Consider the following 22,733-nt stretch of genomic DNA (forward strand, 5'->3'; position numbering starts at 1 on the left):
TAATTTTAAATTTCAAATTATGACAACTAACAATAAATTAATTTAAAAGTTTAAATGGCAAGAGATTCGAATGTGTTGCACATGAAGAAAATTTGGCCGCTAAATGGTGGTGATAAATATAAACTTCACTGATGCATAATTATTAAGTTTATATCTCTTAATCTCTATAATTTGAAGGCTAAAATTGCACAATTAAAATTTTTTGGGATCAAAATTGTACAATTATAAAATTCGATTGGTCAAAGTTACATTTAAGCCAATAAATAAATAAATTTTTGTTTAGTTTTTCGAATTACCAAAAATATTCATTAGTACATACATTGTCTATATACATTTTTTTGAAGAAGACTTTGTCACTAATGGGAAATATAGATTTTTTTTTACTAATAGAAAATTTTAGTTTGAAAGGCGTTATATATTATATATTAGTCAATGTGAACAAACTTTTAATTTTTTTTTTTATTTGGTGCCTTATTAAAATGGATTCCTTTATCGTGAATGCAAAGTCCCTTTCTCTTCAATATATAAAGGACTCATGGAAGCCATATGATATCTTCACTACACATATTATTGATTATTTTAGTGAATACTAATCAGTAATTAAATCCTCTTAAACTGTCAGCATGGCTTCATGGTCCACTGGCTTCTGTGACTGCTTCTCTGATTGTAGCTCTTGTAACTCTCTCACCCTTCATGCAATTTTTTACCTATGATTTGTTTTATTTAATTATTATTCTTATTTTCACTCCACCACATCCTCATACACATATGTATGTATGTATTAAAATTTGAAAAGTTTGAATGTATGTTTGGATTGACACTAAATTTAATAGTACTAAAGTGCATTAGTACTATGATTTATGTTAAAGTTATGCTTTAGAATTTTAACAAAATTACAGTGTCACTTCAAGTTAATTTCGTCAAACTTAATATCAATCCAAAAACACACTAGCTTAATTAATTCATGATCTTCATTTTATTTTTTTTTGGATGGAATCGTGATTTTCATTTTTGATCATGTGTAGGTTGCCTCACTTTTTGGTGTCCTTGTGTTAGCTTTGGAAGGGTAGCTGAGATTGTGGACAGAGGAACAACTTGTAAGTGTGTGATTTGGTCTCAAATATTTGCCTTAATTTTATATTTTGGTGGAATTGAGGAACAAAGTTATTATTTATTCTGAATTAAATTCTGTTGTTTTTTTTTTTTTGGTAAATATTGCAGCTTGTTGTGTGCATGGACTGCTTTATTGCCTACTTGGTGGTTTTAGTCATTTAGGGTCACTGTATGCATGCATTTATCGTACAAAATTAAGAAGAGTTTTTGGGATCGAAGGGAGCAAAACATGTGATTGCATTGCTAGTTGTTGCTGTGTCCAAATATCCATTTGCCAAGAGCATCGTGAGCTAGAAGCCCGTGGTTTCGACGTGTCCGCAGGTAATTAGATAAAAACATTCACTTTAATACTCTCTTTTATTAAGCGTGTCCGCAAAATTAGTGAGATCTACATGAATTTTATGGAAAAAAATGAAATTGTTGAAAAGAAAAAGTTAGAATAAGCATTGCTATAACTTTTTTTAATAATTTGTTGAATTTAGATTAGTATTGAATTGATTGTTTGTGTGGTTTGATTAGGTTGGGATAGGAACGTGCAAATGTGTACCAGAGGTGCCATGCAGATGCAGGCTCCAACAGTGGAAATTGGCATGACCCGTTATTAGTGTGCTAGCTTCGTGATGATCACTCTTAAGCCATTTTGATGAATAATTACTTTTTATTTATATTTTGAAAAAGGTTCACATTTCAGTTGTTGTCAATTATCAAATATTTAAATAAATAAAAAGTCAGCTGCTCGTGTTTGCTTTGATTTATATATATCTATGTGACTATGTATGGATGTTGCTTATTACTTTTCCCCCCTCATATTTCAGCAGAATTATTATGCACGTGTTAAGTGTTATGAATTAGATTTTCACATTTCATTACATTTTTTTTGTGGACTCACATTTCATTACAATATTATACTAATATGAGAGGACTTGTACTCTAATAATGAGAACATGAAAAAGATTATCTTGAAGATAAAATAAAAATAAGATTCACGAAAGAATGAAGATGTATTTTTGCCAAACAGAGCCTAAGAGAATTCGCATTGCGAAAACTGGTGACAGCATCAAGGTCATTGGATGATTAAAAAAAAAAAAAGGACTCAACAACACTTGGTCACTCATGAATATCAATTACTAATTGAAAGGCTCCATATGGTCACTCATGATGGAGAAGATACCTGAAATTTGATGGAACAAATTTAATGATCAAATGCTGTGAAAACCTTGATACTGATAGTGATAGTGATATAGTAGCAGTTTATACCTGTGACATCATTTAGTGATTCTACACTACTCCTGCCAAAGGTAGCAAGTAGCAAAGCAACTATTCTAAAGCACCACATATATAAATCTCCTCCTGCTAATAAACAAGCAATGGACTAACAAACTAGTTGTAGTTTGGTAGCATTTGGTCAAATATTGTGCAGAACCAATGACATTAACACACAAAACTCATCGAGAGGGATGTACTAAACCCGAATAAAGGAAAAAAAGAAAAAAAAAGAAAAGGAGAGGATAAGGGAGAATTGCAGACACAAAAGAAGATAACTTTCAATCATTTGATAAGAACACATTTTTCTGGAATCAAACAGCCATAGCAGCTACTGTATAGTGTCTTCTCCTAACAAATGATTATGGCTTGGCATGGCCAACTAATCATCAAAACTTGGAAGATGAATAGATAATTCAAAACATGGCCTGTGCAATAATTTATGGTCTGATTGAACTACCTTTCCATCACTCCAATAAGATTTAGTGCCATACGATAAAAATGATTTTCCACAAAGTTGTCAACTTCACCTAGAACAAGAATCAAATTTTCTCATTAGTTCTATATTTTCAGCAATGGTTGATCCAGGAGTTCCAATAAAACCAAGAGATGCGCAACTGCACACAGCCTGCTCAACATACAGAAGTACATCAGGTAATCTCTGATTGGAACAATATTTTTTACCAATTCTAGAAACTGAATTTGGAATAAACCTCTGTCCATAACCAGCTGTGGTTAGTTTTTTGGCTGCTTGCATAACTAGCTGATCATCCTCTCTTAAGAAATGCACCTCATAGTTATGTGCATCACTAGTTAAATCACCTAAATAAGTATCAGTCCAATTATTTCTAGGAAGATCAGTCATTACAAAAATATGTATGGGTAGAGGACCTTTCTGCACCAAAGATTCTAATTTTTGCCTTAACCCATCAAATGTAGCCTTATGATGATTCTTAAACTGCCCATCCAGCAATCTAAGCTGTGCACAGAGAAATGGAGCGTTTATGGTTGCTTTAGCAAACTCCTTTCCGGCATTCATAACTTCTGGGACATATGGAAGAAACTTAATCTTCTCCATCAAAGATAAAAACCTCTGGTCCTGATGAGATTCATGAATATCAACATATGACTCAGAACCTTTGTATGGAGCAGAGAAGAGGCTTCCAAATGCCAGCATTGAAGCTGATTCAACTTCAGAACCAGGTCCAAGCGCCCTAAATACATCCCTCCGTCTCCTAACATAAGATATTTTCTTTTTCTGCTTCAGCTGATCATTGGGTTGGAATGAATCCAAAATGCCATCTTCATGACCATCTACATGGTAAGTCCACACTGTAGTTCTGCAATCTTCATTGATAGCATATATACATTTTTCAATATTCCCACGAAACCCTGCTAGCAGGGATCCACATTGCTTTAGGCTTTTAGAAACAGACGACTGTAACTTCGAATCATTAAAACAAGCCAAATCTAAGCTGATGCCACACCATATCGACACAAAATCCCTAAGATCAATGACTCGAACAAGACCAGAAGAAACTAAAGATGTGATATCTATAACTTCAGCAATGGAGATATACCTGGAAGAAAAGAATGGATGAAAACTTACAATTCATACAGATGACCAGGTGTAATGTAGTTTCAAATATAAATGTTTCATGACACAAAAACCACGGAAGAAAGATGTTACTCATTATTCCCTTAGAACATAGTTTATATGTTACATACATTGCTTTTATTATGACATAAAAGAAAACTAAATCAATTACATATAAAAGGAAAAAGTACTATTTGAATAAATTTATGCATCAAAGGAATTATGCTGTGAAGGTCATGGAATAGAAAGAGCACTGTTGTTAGTATCTAGGGTATATTTGTATTGATTTATTTGAGTTTCTCTAATATAAATAAGCACTCATGAGACTGCTTAGGAGATGTTACGGAAACAACGTCCATTAGCTATTTTCAGGTTATTTCCATAAGCTCTTCTGGATAGTTTATGAACAATGATTATAGCTTGTATGAAAATAGTTTATCCAAATAGAACTCTAACGTCAAGTTGAAAATAGCATACTTTCAACTTTACTTTCAACTTTGCTCCATTTTGTACTTAATGAGTCATGGGTTAAACAACAACAACCAAACCTTATCTCACTAAGTAGGGTCGGCTAAATGTTTCAAACGCTGCCATAATGTTCTATGATATACCATATTTCTATCCAACTCGTTAATCTCTAGATCTTTCTTGATAGTTTTTCTAGGTTTTTCTCTGCCTCTAGTGATTTGACTACCCTCCTTACTACAGAATCTACAAGTCTTCTTTGTACATGCCCAAACCACCTAAGTCTAGTTTTCACCATCTTTTCTTTTCTACTACAAAGTGCTAGCCCAAGTCTCTCTCTAATGCTGTCATTTCTAATTCTATCTCTTATAGTCATGGGTTATAACAAATCATTTATAAAGACACAAGATAACACAACAAATTTATTATCATTATAGAAAAATAAAACCTTAATAACAAGATGATTGACACACATGTGAAACATTTCTTACAGCTCACTTTACAAGAATTCAACAACAAGCAACAAAACAAACTAACCTTCCACCCTGAAGTAGCTCAATGACATGATCCCAAACAGAAATCCGAATATCATTGGGTTCCACAACCCGAAACTTAGGACAGCTACCTAAAGCAACAGCATGATGATCCAAAACAGGAGGAACAACCAAAGTTCGATTAAGTATCCCAGCAATCAAAACAGCGTGTTTAAACTCCAAAAGCTGGTTGTTGAATCCACTGTGAGGCGCATACCACATGAATTTCTCGCTTAATGCAAGAGCTTGGGAAGAGCATTTTAGTGTATCTGATATTTTTGTTACAGTTTGGGGTAATTGAGTGGAATGAGAGTAATAATAATAGTAATAAAGAAAAAGAAAGGAGAAGAAAGACACAAAAAGGGATACCGGAATGAGTGGGAATCTGTAATGTGGTTTTCTTTTAGGTAACATTTTGTTAGGGTTTGATGCTATTCAAATTATTCAAGGGTTTGTAGTTGTTAATTCGGTCCGAAAAAATATCGATCCACAGAAAGCCATGAATTTTACAGATCCGAATCACCTAACGTTACCGACGTTAGCAACCTCAGTGGATTTTCTTGCATGGAAATCAGATAACAAATTTAAAAAATAAAAAATAAAAAATCTATGGTTTATACAAATGAGGCAAATCGATACTAATCCTCGTTACAGTAAGATTTTAGTTGTTTTTACCATACCCTGCATATCACAAAGATAATAAAATTGATATCAATCAAGTTATCAAACAAATTTTTTGAGCATTGCATCAAAATACAAACATGTGCATTGACAAGGGTAGTTTGCAAATCAATTTAAAATTAGAACATTTTGCATTGATAATTAGAAATGAATGAGTTGATTTTTTACATTAAAATTTAGCAAGAGTAGAAGCATAGAGAAACAATATGCAGAAAAATCTTCCAAACCCTTGAAATTGTGAAGAAAGTGTATGTGAGACTTGATCATGAATAAAATAAAGAATAGTAACAGTACAATTAAAGAAAAGAATGAATAGAAGATTGGAACCTGTTGTGAGATAGGGTGCAAGGTTGAAGAGAAGAGGAGTACTGGAAGTGCAATCTGTGAGTAATAGAAACCACTGCCGGAAGAGATAGTGTCGCCGGCGGAAGAGAAAGCACCGGTGTTAGAGAGAAAGCGAGTGCCGCTGGGGAGAATTGTTTCAGATCGCAAGTAGCATCTCGTGATATTATTTCTATTACCATATTTTACTTTTGGAAAATGCTAATTAGTGGGCACTAATTAAGCATTTAAATAGACCGACCGCGTAAAATAATTTTACACCGTCAATCAATACCAACATGTTTTTCGCCACATCACTCCACTTCACCCCACTTTTTTGATATGACATGGTAAAATGGTGGTTGTTTATTAGACGATCGTGTAAAACTATTTTACACCGTCGGTGCATATCAATTAAACTTATTAAGCATATAAACAAGTAAATTCTATCTTAAAAATTGGTGCATTCAATATTTTTTTTTTAGGATGTTTAATAAATTTTTCGGACACCGTTTAATATGATCCTTTCTTTTTTTTGTTTTTTTAGTGAAAGACTTTTTTTAATCTTAATTTTTTATTATGGATTTAGTTCCTAATAAAAATATAATTTAAATTGTTTTTGAATAAAATTAAAATTAGTACTCACATTTACAAACTAGTCTTTCGTGGAACTAATTTATCTCCTCTATAAAAATATTATCAACTAATTTGAGTTTTATATTTAGTTCTTACCAAAAATAAAATCAAAATAAAATAAAATGCGATGTTTCTTACCAATTAAGTTAAGCTCATGGAAACAACAAAAATAAGTATTTATATTATTATGAATTTTGAACTAATTTAGGTTTTATTTACATTTTGACCATATTGAATCACCAAAAAATTGTAAGTAACCAAATTGAATCTCTTTTTTTTCTTTCTTTTCAATAAACTTGATTTTACGTTCATTATCTTAATTAAAATACAAATAATGATATTCTAATAATTAGTTGAGAAGTAGGAAGACAAGAGAAGTGAGCAGGAGTGTAAGTTGTTCGGACAACGGGTGAAATCGAAAAATCAAATAGAAACTTAACCTATCTTGTTTGGTTTTGATTAAAAATTAAATTGAATTGAAAAAATCAAAATGATTTGGTTCGATTTTCAATTTTAAATTTTAATGAACAAATCAGCCAAACTAACCGATATGCTTACTAATACTAAATTAGTCGGTGGTCACGCGACCTTAGAGGCTCAATGGCAAAAATGATTTCAATAGGGTGCATTTTAAGTGAATTCATATTCTCCTTTATCAAGTTGTTACTTCTGAAACTTCATTGATAAAAAAAATACTAACTTTTTACTTCATAAGCAAATTTACCTATATGACTTTTTCCATTGGTTGTTAGTAAATACTCTAAACAAAACAAATTAAAATTAAATACATGACATGCATGACGCAGTTCCAACTATGAGCCGTCCGATCTGAATCAACGAAAAAAAATCATTTAACTAAATATTTAACCTGGCTTTATTTGAACTGAGTGGGATTGTAATGGGGAGTTTTGTAATTGTAGGTGAGCTTACTTACTTGGCATATCCCCATATCATAGGTAATGGTCATTTTTTATTGATGATTTATTAGAATATTAGATCATGAAATCTGGTATGCATTAGAGCATTGTAAAAAACATTGAACCTTAGTAGATCATAAACTTTCTTATAGACTTGCCCCATAACATAAAACCATTTAAGTATACAACTTGCAATTTTTGCTTCACTTAATTGAAAGAAGTTACGAAACAACCTCAAATCATGATACTAATACAGACATTCTTCCCCTTTTTCATTTTTCTTTCAAAGAACAATACAGGGTGACCATTTTGCCCACCACATAGATATAAAATATAGATATAAATACTACTAGTACTAGATAATTATACATTTGCAAACATCATCAAGGATGAGAAGAAAAGAAAGCGAGCAGACCCACAAGTGGTGCATTGATATATGTAGTGGGCTCAGATTGCTGATAGAAAGGCCTTGAATCTGGAAACGAATCTGTAGTGTTAGTAGGCCCACCAACCACAGCTCCAACCAAGACATTCGGGTTTGGGTTTGGGCTGAAAAAATATTGAGATCCAGCTTTGCATCCAATATGGGCTGGATGGGCCGCAACTGAGGGAAGTGAGCTTCCTCTATGGTGTATCCTCTGTGGGTAGCGTGCACCATATCCAACCATGTAGGACATTCCCAAAGGGTTATCCCCAAGAATGTAGTCCACCTAAATGAAAGCAACGTTAGCATTCACATTCACATGTATGTATGAATTAATTTATTAACGTTACCAACTTATATATCCGTTAGTTTTTTTTTGTCTTATGTTGTAAAGTAGAAGAAATTGGTACAATGGTCCAACCCAACCAAATCAATTGATGAATGAAGCTGACCTGGCGTTTGGCAAGGTGTTTGAGTAAAGCAGGAGTGGCATTGGTGTCACCACATGGCACGACCTTATTGGCATGGCTTAGGTAATTGGAATAAGCTAGCAATAGGAAGGACAAGGACGTTACATGTTGCATGTTACTTCCACCAGCCTTGAAGATAAGTCCACCTTTTTTCCATTAACCAACAAAACAAAGGAATAGCTCAGTTATTAATATTGTTACCGTTTTTGGATCAACACCAATACAATACTATTACTAGTACTACTAAATTGCATGGATTGTGGTTGTACACGCAAATACTCTCAATCTAAGGCTTTTTCTTGCAAAAGAAAAACATAATTGATGGCTTTGGTCATGGACACATGGGTCTCATAAATCATACTATAGTAATCATGATCATTATTTAAATGCTCTAATCACGCAAATAATCACTTTTCTCAAAATTAATTAAAGGTACGTACCTGGGGAATATTGTACTTGTGCGTGAGAAAATCCAGGCAATGTAGAACAAATAAATTCATCGGCGTTATGTTTGAACGACGAGAAATAGTCGGCTCTTCCCATTAACACCTCCTGCAGATGATGATAATATAATGTTAATTACTGCATTGTTCCCATTTCCAATTAGTGCTAATATATTTTATTGATGGTTTTTTAAGTTTTTATATTGTAGATTAATAGTATAATGTTATATGAGGTGAACCCGTGTCTCTGACCAACTTGTGAGAAGATTCACATATAGATAACATTTTTTAAGCGTTTGCTTTTCTTAGGGAGGAGTGTATTATGTATTGTATATACTATAGTACAATGTACATGTACAAGTACAATGTATAAATTTGACGGTAACAGAACAGTGACAGCAAGGGATAGGTTACCAGAATGGTGAGTTACAAGAAAAGAATTGCAAGAAATATGATATTGATGGGGGCTTAAACAAGAAGTCACAGACTCTACCCTTATGAAAATAGTGAAGCAATTCCGCAGAAAATCATGTATGGCGCACATGCATGGTGCAGTACTGAGTGGGACCCATCCATTTGCTAGATCTAAAAGGATTAAAATTAATTGAAGCTTGAGACTTTTTGTTCTAAATGTTTACCATACGAAGGGCAAAGAGTTTGTCTACACAATTTGGTTCAGATTAAAGCGACAATACATTCCATCCTAATTCTAGTCCTACAAGTTTTAAAGACAAAATTGCCCCTCAATATCATCAATGACATACACATTTTAGATCTAAGTTCCAATTATCACGGAATGTCCCGTTTATAATAGTTGGTGCCCACATGAAACCTAAAAATGAAATTCACATCATGTGCAAATGCAATCATAAGCATTTCACACACCACCTTTTCTCATTGCTATCTTGACTTTCATTACCAATGAATAAACGGATAAAGATCCAATAATAATCCAAGAAACAAAATAAAATCCAATCTGTACTCACATTCCCTATATCAACCTTGTTCAATTCATTATGTCAATAGATTCCTTATATGACCCACCAAATACATAAAGTCAAATTTAAAACACTTTATTCCCTTGAGTACATTATTGGACATGATTTACTTGATATAACCAGTTTACAACAACTACATATACATTACATTTTTTTTTATCAAATCAAGAGTAAGATAAGGATTCACATTCTTCATACTTCTGACAATAAAAAAAATATAATAAAATTTAGGTTAAAAAATAGTATTCAACATTTTTAAAGTATAAAGATTGCATTTCAAAACTTCTATTTACTTACTTTAGGACACTTGTTAGAATCCAATAATTAAATCCTTGTAAATAACTAGTATACTAAACAATTTATCAAAGAAACAAAAATATGGAGTAAATAGTACTACTAGTACTCCATATTTCTTAATAAAAAACTACTAGTACTCCATAAGAACTAAATGTAAGTCATAGTACAATACACAATGCATATCTATTGGCGTGACTAATTTCAAAGTTAGTGGTGTGAAAATAATTAATGGTATCATGTGAAATTCTCTGTTTTGGTGCTTTGCTTGTGTTGATGAATGAATGATTAATGTACAGAATGGGAATAAATAATAGAGTCCTATTACTACTACTACTAATTCCTAAATAGACAAAAGTGCATCACATTGCACACCACGTGATGGGGGAAACTTTATCACTATATTTTGCAACTAGATTGAATAGATAAGCAAGTACTATATCACACTGCGCTCCCACATGCCCAACGGGGGAAGCAAGACAATAGGAACAAAAACAACACATAAAATGACAAATACACTTGGATAACCACCCACAAACATATCAATATCAAATGATAATCATAATATAATCAAATATAGCAAGCACAATTCAGTTTAATACTAATAAATAAATAAATAAATAAATAAATAAAAAGCTTAGTAGTATAGGTTCAATGAAAATAAATTAACAGGACCCATATGAAAGTTATTACCTTAGAAATGAGGACATTAATCCCAGCATGTTTGTTATCCCAACCAAATTCATTAATGGTGTCACCAGCTCTCAAAACAACCTCGTTACGAATAATATATTCTCTGTAAAGACGTCTACGGGAAGCCTTGTGCAACCACGCTGCTGCCCACAGTAACTCATCCTAAACACCAAAAACTCATTCCAACTAGTTAAAAAAAGTAATCTAATCTAACGGTGAGTATTGAATAGAGTACAGTACGACAAAGAAGCTCTGTTCTGTTGTGTAATGTTACTTTCACAAACTGTACCTGATAACCGTTTACGTCGCAGTAGAATGGGCACACTGCACGGCGTAGGCTATTACTGTATGCACCACGATGTCTGTCAGCAAAATCGAACACCTGCAACATCACCACTACCAACGGTCATTTTCTCGCGATATTTTAACGGAAAATTTTACTATTCAGTAACTGTAGTACCAACTAACTCCGTGAACTAAACCGTAACGGAAAACAAAATCACACAAACAAAAAAAAAGTAGTAGTAAAAGTAAAAAGTAAAATTAAATTAAAGTGTTGGTTGGGTGGAATGGGCACAAAAAAAAGTGATTTTCATCTTATGAAAGCACTTTTTTCACAAATCACTTTTCACATTAACCACCGTTCCTTTTTTTAATTACTTTTCAACTAAAGGCCAAACAAAATTACTTTTTCATTTTCTATTCGTAAAGAGAATTGAAAGAAAGAATGAAAGAGAAAGTAACATGAGACAAGAGTGACTTACCGTAACGGCACGATTGAGAAGCAATTTAGAGTAAGCAGGATCACGTGATCTGAAGACGATGGAAGCAGCGGCAAGTGCAGCGGCGGTTTCACCTGCCACGTCAGATCCTGGATGTGACCCATCAATCTTGAAAACTGTGCGTAACGTATCCATATCTTCCGGTCTCTCCCAACAGTTATGATCCGATAAAGGATCGCCTACTTGTACAAACACCACGCCGGAACCTATCTTCGACGTCGCCTTCAGAAGATAATCCGTCCCCCATCTCACTGACTTCAACGCATTCCCAAGTTCAGGTCCCATTACTCTCCCAAAATCGATTACACTCCAAGCCAGCATCGTTGTCGTAAACGCCATCGGAAACCCGAACTTAATGTTATCTCCGGCATCGTAGTATCCTCCGGTCAAATCCACCTGTAACAACAACAAAAAAACGCAATGCAAGTTAGAAGTTAGATAAGTCGTCCTACATTACAAATTTAAGTAAAAACAGAGCAATATGTGTAATGCTGCTTACTCCGGCGGTGTTTCCGTCGTGCATGCCGGAGTCACGGCGCCATCTGAGACGCTGATCAGAAGGTAGTTTTCCAGAGCGTTGTCCTTCGAAGAAGAGAATGCTCTTACGAAGTGCGTCGTGATAGTCGTGACCGGCGGAGATAGGTCGGAGCAAGAGGAGGAGTAAGGCGAGGAAGCGAAATGTAGTAACAGAAGAAAGTGCAGTTGGCGCCATTTTTGTGGTAATTTTTCTTTTTCCAACTATGCCCCTGTGGGAGAGTGAGAGTAATGAAGAAGAAGAAGAAAACCGTCGAGGTAGTTATATAAACGAGAAAGAGTCCTTGGATTCCAGTGAGTTCACCAATAAGTGAAAGCCACGTGGAGTAGTTTATTTTCGGAGTCCAATGCGGAGCTAGCTTGACCGGGCATTGACCGGGTCGGGCCTAACTTTATAATAATGAGGATATGTGTTTAGTACCGCCAATTAGTGGGGAACACGTGGAATAGGTAAGGGGTATGGGACCCAGAAAGGTTACTTTTTGGTGGGAATGGGGGAATGATTGTGAAGCGTCAGATTAGTTTTGACTGTTTGTTTGTTTGTGTGTTGTATGGGGAAAAGGAAAGCATGTGACTTCATTCATCTTCAGTGGTTGGATTTTGGATTTCAAGTAACTAGTTAGTTACTGCTACTGTTCCTATTCCCGTGGTTTTTTTCTTAATCCCGTGAGTCATTTTAGTAAAAATAATTAAAAATTTGGTTTCATTACCTTTTTTGTAGTTGGAATTAAATAAAGGAAGAATAGAGATTGCAACTTGCTGATATCTAGCTCAAGCTGGTGGAAATGGGATATGTAAAATCCTCATATGATCATATTTTTTTGACTAAATCCTCATATGATCATTATTAGTAGCATAAAAGTTATTAATATAGTATGAAGCATTATATGCAATACAGTATGTTACATTTATCATCCACTACATCCAAGCTTAAGTGGAATGCTTCGTAGTTTGTGGTCTTAATGGATTAATATATGAACAAAAATAATCAAATGCATGTACTACATATTTATTGATGATGTTAGTTAAACTCGGTTAGTTCTGATTTGCACTTGGTTTGGCTTTGGCATGTAGGAGCAAAAGAAATGGAAGTTGGAACTAAAATTATGTGCTTGGTTCTCATTATTACACTGCCAACAATTGGTGGGAGAAATTGAGAAACACACATGTTTTCACATAATAAACGATCTCGATCATTAATTTGAAATCAAGCGGTTGAAAATAAAAAGCACCGGTTAAGGGATTCTCAGGTTTCGCATCACAAGGCAGATTTTAATGTATTCATCTTTGCAACATTCTAATCCATTGTCCTGATAGTTTGAATTGTTTTAAGGTACTATATCATCTATGGTACTTTCTTCTTTTTGTTCAAGCATGAAGCACTACATTACATTGTTAGGCTGTCAATTTTTTCGCCAATAGTAGTTAGATGTAAAATTTGAGTTATATTGGAAAATAAAGACAAACTCCGAATAATATTTGAAATTACACTACTAAACTCTACGACACCTACAATACGGGAATGGATTGCCTCAACCACCATTAGAATCTCTCTCAAAGATTGCATGCTCGTAATCTCGATTTCTCGCCATTGCAGCCTCTCCGTCTTTTGTCATCAACCTTGCGTGCCTCCAGCTTGTTTGAGCAAGCAAGAAATTGCCATTACTATCTCTTACTCAATAGCTCGTACTTGTATCTCCTTCCATCACGTGAAATCCAGCATCCACATTACATTTAAGCAAACCTTGGCCAAGCTTCTCCCATCTCAAATTATGTTCGGTTCTTCTGGTACTGTGGCTGCTTTTTTTCTGTAGCAAATTTACAGCCTGCCTGCCACTCATGACACATTAGTACCAATTTGATAAGCAGACTACGATCCTCATTTTCAATATTCGTTCTGTTTTCAAATTTAATTGTATTGTTTTAATTAGGTGCTTATAATCTATATGGTAATTTCTTCCTTGTTCAAGCATGAAGCACTACATTGTTAGGTTGTTAAATTTTTTGCCAATGATAGTTAGATGTAAAATTTGAGTTATATTAAGAAGCCAATTGATGCTTAGCTATTAGTACTTAACTACTTATGCAAAAAGTTAGTCCTTTTAACATATTTCTTTTAATAGGATTCAGTTGCCACATTATTCTTATCACATGATTCAGTTCATCTGTTCTTTTTATTCCTAGAGTAACTCTGTGATTTAGGCCATCATCAATTCCTTTGTTTTTAGCTTAATGCTTTGAAAACCAATTAAATGATTACGCTGAAGCTGGAATATTATTTTAATTCATAGCCGTTTAAATCAACACAATTCCTTTATTAAGAAAAATAACAAAAAAGAACAATACATGTCCAAAGTGTTACAATTTCGTTATGTTATGTTTGTGGTGTATGTAAGTGGTGACTCTAAATTAGATGGAGTGTTGCAGATTTTTGGCCTCACTGGGGTGTGACTAGTCTGTTATATAGTAGCAAAATTGGTTTCTGGTCTATTTTCCATTTAAAAGTTGAGCATATTGTAGCCGATGGAAATTGGATTGTTCCAAGGACGTTTATTCACTGTCAAACTGAGCAAATGTTGCACCACTTCATAATGGATTTTTTGGTTTCCAAATGCCAAAATTGATTTTTAAAATTGGTTTAAGTTTAACCTTCCAACAATAACATTAACAATGTTAAAGGTATTGGAATGTGCGTGCGAGATGATCATGGCTCCTTTGTCATGGCTAAAACGGAATGCGGTCGTACGAATCTTTAAGCAATTGAATGTGAAACTTGAAATTTACTTAATTATCTCAATTGGATAATCGCTTTTGGTGTTCGAATGTTTTGTTGTACTCTGAACTCTATTAATAATGAAATGCGTGAAATTGGTTTGAGTTGAAATCTAAAGTTACTCACTCTATCTCATAATATAAATAAGCAAAAAAAAATATTTTCACACTTATTAAGAAAAACAAAATATGATAATTTTAAGATAACTTTTTGTTGAAATAAGTTTCATGGGAAGATGTAAAAAGAGTTTTTAATGGTTATTGATTATGGGGAAAAGAAAAGAGAGTAAATTAAGTAAAAGTCTATCTCAAAAATGATAAAAGTTAATTTTTTTTACTTATAATTTAGGACAAAACTTACATGCATTTCCATACATGCATTTCTTACTTTTTCACTCACAAAGAGGTGGTTATTTGTGTTTTTTCATTTTGAAAAAATAAAAGAAAATTATTTTTAATAAAAAAAACCATCTCTTTGTGAGAGGAAAAGTAAGAAATGCATGTAAGTTTTGTCCTATAATTTAAGACATGAAAAAGTGTTTTTTTTTTTTTTTTGTTTATAACACGATTTTCTCGAGTGTCAATCTCTACCCTTCAATTTGTAGAAAAAAACAGTGAATGGTTAGGATTTCATGGGAGAGAAAATTAATGGAGAGATCCTTCCCCACGTATGAAATCTGGGTTTAAAAAACACTATCAAAACGAAACTGGATGCTAAAACCGGTTTAAAATTAAATCTAAAAACATGTATAAAACGAAAAGGCAATTATAAAATCTGACTAGTCATAATACTGTGGAATCAAAAGGCTCGGGCTGAGAGAGTCTATCATATGCTATATGAACAGCTTGCTCACAGTAGAAGGCGCCATCAATATGTTTAGGCACTGCTAAATCATCCGAAACAAAACCCTTTCCCCATTCTTCCTTCAAAAACCTTCGCACACAAAAAAAGGAACAAATTGAACCTTGCAGCAGCACCCACAACAATTGAACCTAATCAATCATTTCCAGAAGCTAAAAGGAACGAATTTTACGACAAGAACCCATTCTCAAAGTTTCTATGGAATAATAATTCGTATCCAGTTTCGTTAATCAAATATCCGAACCCTCTCTCTATTTCCACATCGTTGGGAGTGATACCGTGCTCTCGTGGTATGCTAATTATAATTTTCAATTTAGTTGTCTTGCAGATTACCCCATTTCCTATCCTTTTTCCCCTTACCCTTTTCTTTGTATGATTTTTACAGCTGGATTCTGGACTTTTATGTTTTCTGCAGCTTCAATCAGAGGAGCAAGACACGGGTTTTCCTGCACATTCAATAGGTATACACTTTTCTCACTACACTAGTATCGGATTCATATTTATTCATTCTCTGTTGGAAATTTGTTCTTTTGTTCAGTGACGATTGCCATATTAGATTTATCTTTATATTGTCTAGTTCCCTATTGAGTGGAAAGTTGGGAAACATGTTAGTTATGTTTTCCTGAATTTATTTATTTATTTATTTATTTGGACTCTATATGTTTAGGATACTACTTAAAGGTTTTAAATTGCACCTGATGTGGCTGCAATATTGCGGATGCGGACGGCAGCACAACCGCATCAGACCGCAATTGCGGTGTGAACTTAAATCATACGCGAATGCCGCAACGAAACCGCAACAGAGCAGCGTTTTTCCGCAACGCAGCCGCATCGGACCGCAACAGGGAAAAAATAGATTCTAGGGATGAACCGATAGAATCAAATCTCAAAGTAGAAATTCTAATGAATTGAATAGAGAATTTGGTACAAATGAGAAACTATGTGAGAATAGAATAAGAGTTTTTTGAGAGAAGAGATATTTGTTCATTCATTGATTGTCTTTCAAATGAGGCTCATTGCCTTTAAATACAACCCTCAAGGCTAAAAGAGTAAATGACATAAAGTAAACTAAATTTTCACTCATGTTGTTCTGGCCTAGGTTTCTGGGTTGTGTTGCGCTGGGTGCGGTTAATTTGCCACTGTGTTAGAGAGAACTATAAATAAAAGTTATATAAGAAATTACAATAATTATAGTTTTTATTCTGTGTTTGTGCTGGTAGAATAGTATTTCACCCTGCAACGGCCGCAATCTACGTCGCAGCGACCGCAATGGCCGCAACCGCAACACCTGCAATTGCAACCGCATCTGCGACCGCAATTCAAAACCTTACTGAACTTACTTATGCAAAACGTAATCCAAAAGTTAAAGGTGGTTATATAATTTAGATCACATATTCTCACAAATTAAAAATAATGATTGTATAAGATATAACCTCAGGCTCCTTTTATGTGTTCCTGACTCCTGAATACAATTTCTATTCTGGCAATGCAGACATAGCTTATTCTGGCTATGCTTAGTTGAAGATGTTCCAACTGTTGCATCATCCCCTACCACATGTTTTCAATCTTTTACTCCTTATGAGTCCATACATCCAAGAACTTACAGGACACAGAGACATATTTCAAGAGTTCCCCCTGTATATTCTCCGTCATCTTTTCTTTTACAGCAGAGATCAGATATCATTGGAAGCCATGGTAATCAGGGAAATAAGCTACCTTCTAGATACACAAGTAATGAAGCAGTTGAACTGAAGACCCAAAATGATGTTGTACGGTTCTCTCTCTATAAGCCTGGTGATATTGGTTCTATAAAGAACAGCCAAAATAAAAAAACAGTGAAGAAATCAAGAAAGGCCAAAGTGAATGAGCTCAGATTCTATCGTTTGAAGGCAAAGCAAAAAATGTATTCTCCTAATCCAGAAGTTAGAATTCTCTATAAGCTTGGAAAGGTTAGATTTCATTGTAATTTTTAAGTTTAAGGCTTTATTTCCTGTCGATGCTGCTTGATCATTATTGTTACTGATGATTTACTTTTATGATATTTTTACCCCTTTTGGCTGCATACCTTTACGATTTTATCATCATGTAATTGTATATTTCTACCTATACGGATTGTTATAGCGTAAAAATGTTAGTATAATTAGTACTGTGTTGGCCTGTTGGGGGTGAGGATCGACCTCTCTCCCACTCCTTATCATACCACTTCTTAACTCCCCCACCCCAACATTACATTTTCTAGTTCTCTAATAATTGTAAGGGTATTGTTTTGATAAACTTTACATAAAGTGCTGTCTCTTTTTTGTCTTGACATTGAAATAACCAGAATGCTGCTACACGTGAATTTGTATTTGAAACACCTCCATGAAGTCTCATTTCATTTGGGAAATTTTCTGTGATGTTATACTTATCATCAAAACTTTAATACTTTGAAGTTTGTATGTAAGTTCCATCTGTTAACCTTGCTTAGAAATATATATATAGATACCCGTATATTTAATTGGATATTAGATACATTTCTGTTTTAACTTAGTTATGGTATATTCACATGCAGACATTATTTAGGCATTATGTCTTTCATCCTTGAATTTTCCTTTCAAAGTTGGTGTTTTAATTTGAACTCATAAATCTACAGGCCAAGCGAAAGGAAACATGGTTGATTGAAAAGCTTAGGAAATTTGATGTGCCGAAGCTTCCACCAGAGACATTTGATCCCGAAATTTTAACTGAGGAGGAGAGGCATTACCTGAAGCGCACTGGAGAGAAAAAGAAACACTATGTTCCAGTTGGGAGACGTGGAGTGTTTGGTGGGGTAGTTCTAAACATGCATCTTCACTGGAAGAATCATGAGACGGTAAAGGTTATATGCAAGCCTTGCAAACCGGGTCAAGCTCAACAATATGCTGAAGAGCTTGCTCGACTGAGCAAAGGCATTGTGATTGACATCAAACCCAATAACATTATCATTTTTTACCGTGGAAAGAATTATGTACAGCCAAAAGTAATGTCACCTCCAGATACATTATCAAAAGTGAAGGTAATTTTGATTTTGCATTAGCTATTCATTGGCAAAATGTATTTGATGACAATAGATATAATACCCTACTTTTTCAGAAATTATATGGTTTAGGTAAGAAAGGAGAAAAGCAACAAATAGAGATAATGATTATCATACTGTAGTAAATGAGAGATAATGATCAAACAGTGGTTTTTTAATCAGTCAAATGTGTCCTAAAAGTGTAGAAATAATCTGATCAAGGTTGACAGTTGTCAAGCATGAGTGCCTGCCTGCCAGTATCATATATATTATTGTAAGATCAGAAGGTTGATAGTATTATAGAAGGATTTAACCCATTCAGTTAAAAAAATTGAAGTTACTACAGTGTGATCATTCATAGTTTCTTGTTGAGCTTAAAACAAGAGAATGATTTGTATCATTTATTGTATTCTAATATTAATTATCAGATTTCATAACATTCATAAAAGAAGCATTTCATGATTATTATTTTCTCTAAATATGCTGTGCTTGATGAATGTGGTTAAATACAAAAGATGAAATACTGCTATAAAGTTATGTCTCTGCATATTGCAACTGATCACTGTGTCGGGGGGGTGCTATCTGCGCCACACACACACACACACACAGAGTATGTTGAGAAAGCTGATTATGCATATAAATTTAGCTGGAATATGTTATGTTGAAAAAGCATTTTAATCTCTGCTTTTATTACAGAGCTTATGTTTTCTAACTTGTTAAATCTTTAGGCCTTGGAGAAATATCGGTATGAGCAGTCCCTTGAGCATACTAGCCAGTTCATTGAGAAGTTGGAGAAAGAGCTTGAAGAGTATCACGAGCACGTTGCGAGGTTTAAAAAAGGGAAAGAGGGCGCAACTTAAGATGTTAGGGTGTACATTAGTATGTTGTTCCCAGTTGATATAAATCATGCTTGGTCTAGTAATAAAAATGTTGCAAAAAATTTCTTTTATTTTGTTTTGTAGAAGAAAAATACTAACATACTTTTTAACATATTCTTTCCAACACAATCTATTATTTGATTGAATCTCATGTGATTCTCGCTAAAAAACATGGTCTCTCTCTTTCAGTTGTAGTTATTTTAGTCATGGATTGAGGAAGCTTGACCTTTTTTTTGACGGCAATGTCACACATGAGACTTGGACAAGTGATCTTTGTAACTTGTTTGCTCTCGAGGAAATGTAAAATCCTGCATGAGATGTCAAGTTGACAGCTTCTAATGTTACAAAGAAATAGGTTTCACATTCATTATTTACAATCTATAGGTATTGTGAAGACAATTTACATGCTGATATATGGTGTATCGTTTTAAGTTAATGATGGTGTTATTTAGCTTATGATTTTATTAGGCAAATTTTCTCTAATATGTTTCTGCATAGATCCCACCACTGAGTCACATTTTCTCATTCTCCTTAAATATACCAGTTACATAATCTGGTTGAATGTCATGCATCATACAAATTCTATCCCAAAGTCACATCCATTACTTTCGGATGCCAATCATTGACGAAGGATTGCTCAAACCCGTTCCCTGGTTGTGCAAAAACAAATTCCGGTATGACTTTGTAACAGATTTCGTTTGTCCTTAGCATGTAGCATTTAGGATGTATGAACACGATGCTGTTGCTATCAGTATTATTACTACTCGTATGTCCAATTTTCCATTCACTCTCATGATAAGGCTTATCCAATGCATATGGTTATGGCAAGCTGTTTGTCTTCATGCAAGTACATAAAGGAATGGGATCACATAACATGTTCTCAATTCACATCAGTAGTGACTTATCATAACACTCATAAATGGTCTTCCACATCTCTTGCTCTTCTGTTTGTGTAATTGAAATAGCTTTAGAGTTACACTTCTAATACTCTACACAATTTCATAAATACACATCTATACGCGACAACTTTTTGTATGTTTTGTATGGAATTATACATATTACCAGCATAAAATCTGTTGTTTTTTTTTCTTTCTGAATGTATACATCAGAGATGCTTTTGAGAGGGTAAACAAAGGTCCTCTCTAGCTTTAATTGAAGCTTGACCCACAAGTTGGACCCAAAGGAAAAAGCTTGGTCCTCAAGGATTCATAATCAACCAAAAGAGATAAACAGCAAGATTTTGTAATTATCCCTCATTCACGGAGTTTTATTGGCCTAGAAATCTTGTTGTTTTGACAATGATGTTCATGTGTTAGATGCGGACGAATCATTACACCAAAGCTTTAGAGATCCATATGAAAAGGTTTCTCCATTTGTCTCCCATTTACAGTGCCCGGTTGATATAATTATAAACCAATGTTTCTGTTAATCTTATCTTAATTGCTTATTAAGTTGGGTTTGATTTTACTGTAAGAAGAGTTAAAAGTGATTCACCAACAATTATTTGGTCCAAGTGGTAAAGATCTTTGACCTTTAAACATATGGTCGGTTCAAGTTCTGGCTCCTATGTATGAAAGAAAATCAGTTGGATGGGAAGAACCCACCTTATAAGTTCCACAGGTTCATCGACGAAGATTAGTCATCGTTAACGATAATGAAAACGTGTTTATTACATTCAAATATATTATTCAATTCACATTTATAAAATATATGTTTTGAACATAACCCACTTGATATTCATTTTAAATAAATTTTTATCACTTAAAAACCAAAACAAACCAAACATAATTTGATTCCTTTCTATCCATAATAGAGGTGGTGAAAAAGATAGCAAAAATAAACTATTAAGCTTGCTTGAAAAGATAGTTTGGGACCTGTTTGTACCAGCAGGGGTCGATGAGAGTGCAAGACCACTATTAAGACTAAAACTCAGCATTGATAAATTTTATTTGAAGGCATAAAAAGAAAAATCTATCCTAAATACCAATGAGAATTGATCTTCCATGAGAACAATGGTGATCAGTGAAACACTTATTTGGTACGGTGATATTGAAGGGAGTTGTACCTGCAAGACACTATGTGCTCAAGTATTTACTTGAAGTAGATTTTTGAGAGTAGGGATAGAATATATGATCCTTCTACTGCTTGAAAAGAGTATATATAATCTCTGGTGCGGGGTCAAAACTATTCATATGAGAGTGAATATGATGTTCTCGATATTAATGATTGCCAGAAGAACAGTTGAAAAGTTATTATTGACAATAAATGTCAATCATTCTGATGTCGGACGTTACAAAAGTGCTAACTTATGTGGTCGTTCGTAGGAACGCATGATATTGGGTCAACATGCTATTGGGCCGAGCTCGACCTCTAAATAGGCCGAACTCGACACTGAGTTGGGCCTAGGCCAGGTCCAAAACATGAATATCTCATCCGACCCTAAATATAAAAAAGGAAAAGTTAGCATGTGCACTAAGAGCACATTTTATGACACATGTTAGTGATTCAAAAATGGGAGAGAATAATAATAAGTTTTTTTTTTTCAAATGTAAGTAATGTGTTCGAAATGTGCACAACACATAGATAAGAAAAGTTGTTCCATGTCCCAGCTCTGATCTCTTTTACTTTTGCATATATTGGTGTGAAAGTACTTTCTTAGATTAAAACAAAGAGACAATTACGCCGTTGAGTCCGTTATTTGGTAAAGACTAAAGATGTTATTTTCAAATGGATTCAGCAAGATGCAGCATGATCATCATCATTCATGAGGGTCATTCATTGTTTTCAAATCATTATTATTATGTTCTTTTTTTCCTTCTGTACTAACTTGTACTAACCACTACTAACTGTTAGTTGTTTGACTTCTTAAAAGTCAAGCTTGAAGTTGAATGTTTAACTAACACATAACTTAGTTTCAATGAAGATGCCACATTTTTTTTTCTCACGAAGAAATGAGACATACTACTTATATAATGTCCTTGAAATCTGTACATAAACTTAATTTAGAGCATATAGTTGCTTGA

General features: G+C 34.0%; 4 protein-coding genes across 4 annotated transcripts; 2 read left to right on the forward strand and 2 right to left on the reverse strand.

Annotated features, from left to right (window-relative positions):
• The first annotated feature begins 572 nt into the window (after positions 1–572).
• LOC123916876 (protein PLANT CADMIUM RESISTANCE 2-like) lies at positions 573–1,785 on the forward strand. The gene is made up of 4 exons (XM_045968450.1): positions 573–675; positions 1,026–1,097; positions 1,222–1,434; positions 1,633–1,785. Exons 1-4 carry the CDS (start codon positions 624–626, stop codon positions 1,716–1,718), a joined length of 423 nt encoding a protein of 140 aa, XP_045824406.1. The 5' UTR covers positions 573–623; the 3' UTR covers positions 1,719–1,785.
• Positions 1,786–2,632: 847 nt separating this feature from the next.
• On the reverse strand, positions 2,633–6,194 carry LOC123916875 (O-fucosyltransferase 30). Its single transcript, XM_045968449.1, has 3 exons — positions 5,980–6,194; positions 4,976–5,652; positions 2,633–3,956 (listed from the first exon to the last, which is right to left on the reverse strand). Exons 2-3 carry the CDS (start codon positions 5,383–5,385, stop codon positions 2,903–2,905), a joined length of 1,464 nt encoding a protein of 487 aa, XP_045824405.1. The 5' UTR covers positions 5,386–5,652; positions 5,980–6,194; the 3' UTR covers positions 2,633–2,902.
• Positions 6,195–7,656: 1,462 nt separating this feature from the next.
• LOC123917352 (endoglucanase 8-like) lies at positions 7,657–12,391 on the reverse strand. The gene is made up of 7 exons (XM_045969043.1): positions 12,130–12,391; positions 11,613–12,026; positions 11,138–11,230; positions 10,849–11,010; positions 8,861–8,972; positions 8,403–8,566; positions 7,657–8,236 (listed from the first exon to the last, which is right to left on the reverse strand). The coding sequence occupies exons 1-7, from the start codon at positions 12,340–12,342 to the stop codon at positions 7,910–7,912; spliced, it is 1,485 nt and encodes a 494-aa protein (XP_045824999.1). The 5' UTR covers positions 12,343–12,391; the 3' UTR covers positions 7,657–7,909.
• A 3,310-nt stretch (positions 12,392–15,701) lies between these two features.
• On the forward strand, positions 15,702–20,166 carry LOC123913658 (uncharacterized CRM domain-containing protein At3g25440, chloroplastic). Its single transcript, XM_045964465.1, has 5 exons — positions 15,702–16,088; positions 16,184–16,259; positions 17,291–17,747; positions 18,431–18,832; positions 19,561–20,166. The coding sequence occupies exons 2-5, from the start codon at positions 16,201–16,203 to the stop codon at positions 19,690–19,692; spliced, it is 1,050 nt and encodes a 349-aa protein (XP_045820421.1). The 5' UTR covers positions 15,702–16,088; positions 16,184–16,200; the 3' UTR covers positions 19,693–20,166.
• Positions 20,167–22,733: the final 2,567 nt, after the last annotated feature.

The sequence above is a fragment of the Trifolium pratense genome, linkage group LG3 (assembly GCF_020283565.1).
Source record: "Trifolium pratense cultivar HEN17-A07 linkage group LG3, ARS_RC_1.1, whole genome shotgun sequence".
Lineage (NCBI taxonomy): Eukaryota > Viridiplantae > Streptophyta > Magnoliopsida > Fabales > Fabaceae > Trifolium > Trifolium pratense.